At 62.9% G+C, this 1,236-nt stretch overlaps 1 protein-coding gene across 1 annotated transcript in view; it reads left to right on the plus strand.

The window, feature by feature from the left end:
* Positions 1-1,236, plus strand: part of HMCN2 (hemicentin 2) — a gene marked incomplete at its 5' end in the record, with an annotated part of 56,674 nt that overhangs the window by 27,789 nt on the left and 27,649 nt on the right. Inside the window, 3 exon segments of the mRNA XM_039862865.1 lie at positions 152-233; positions 323-459; positions 1,022-1,163. Coding sequence (XP_039718799.1) covers positions 152-233; positions 323-459; positions 1,022-1,163 — 361 coding nt within the window.

Consider the following 1,236-nt stretch of genomic DNA (forward strand, 5'->3'; position numbering starts at 1 on the left):
AATAGAGGAAAACATTCCAGAGAAGGGACTGGGTTGGCTAGAAAAGCGGAATGCCAGGCTCGGCAGGGTCTTTAGCTATGAAGGAAGAGAACCAGGTGAGGAGGTGGGCAGGTGGGGGCCAGAGGCAACTGCTCACCTGCTCCATCCCCAGGTGGGCGATGCTGGGCTGTACACTTGCCTGGCCCAGAGTCCTGCCGGCGAAGTTGAAAAGAGCTTCCGGGTCAGGATTCAAGGTAGGGGTGTCGGGGTGGGGGCAGGGGACGGAGGCAGGGTGGGACCTGCAGGGCCGGGTCCATCTCTCATGCCTTCTCTGCCCCCCCAGCACCTCCACACATTATTGGACCCCGAGGCCCCCGCTCTGTGGTTGGCCTGGCCCCAGGGCAGCTGGTTCTGGAGTGCTCGGTGGAGGCAGATCCAGCCCCTGAGATTCAGTGGCACCGAGATGGCATCCTGCTACAGGTGGGTGCCAGGCGGGGACCCAAGGACACCTCCCGCTGTCCCTCTCAAGCCCCTGACCCTGACCAGACTGGATCCCAGGTGCTGAGGGTCTGCTCTGTGCCAGCATTTGCATACCTGTTCTCCATCCCTATTATTGCTGTCACTCCATGTCATGGACGGGGACACAGAGGAAGGCTGAGATTTGCATGTAGGACTCCTGATGCATACCTGTGTTCTTCCCATGATAACTTCCAGCTGCACTTAGTGGCTGTGTGACCCGGGGCCAGTTACTGAGGCTCTCTGTGCTTGGCCCTGAAAGGGGAGGTTCGCTGCTGTGGACCCCATGATTGTAGCTCTCCTGGTGGGAGCTCAGCTCCTGATCTGAGCATAAGCCCCCTCTGCGACCTCCGTGACAGGCAGAGCTCCGGGGTGGGCGCTGTCTCCATCCCACAGGAGTCAGTTTCCCAGGGGCGCCCACTATCCGGTCCCACCGGTTCCTTGGTCCCCCTCAGCTGGTGCCTGGGGACTGGCCTGGCCCCACCCAGTGCTGATGAGGGTCCCTCCGCCCTGGGGGGCTCTACAGGCAGATGCCCACACCCAGTTCCCAGAGCAGGGCAGGTTCCTCCAGCTGCAGGCCCTGAGCACGGCCGATGGCGGCGACTACAGCTGCACTGCCCACAACGCTGCGGGCAGCACCAGTGTGGCCTTCCGTGTGGAGATCCACAGTGAGTGGCCCCTCCCCCAGTCTCCCTGCCCATCCCCCGCAGAGCCACAGGCCCCCAGCACCCGCTCCCTCTG

This window comes from Pteropus medius, unplaced genomic scaffold (assembly GCF_902729225.1).
Source record: "Pteropus medius unplaced genomic scaffold, Ma_sr-lr_union100, whole genome shotgun sequence".
Lineage (NCBI taxonomy): Eukaryota > Metazoa > Chordata > Mammalia > Chiroptera > Pteropodidae > Pteropus > Pteropus medius.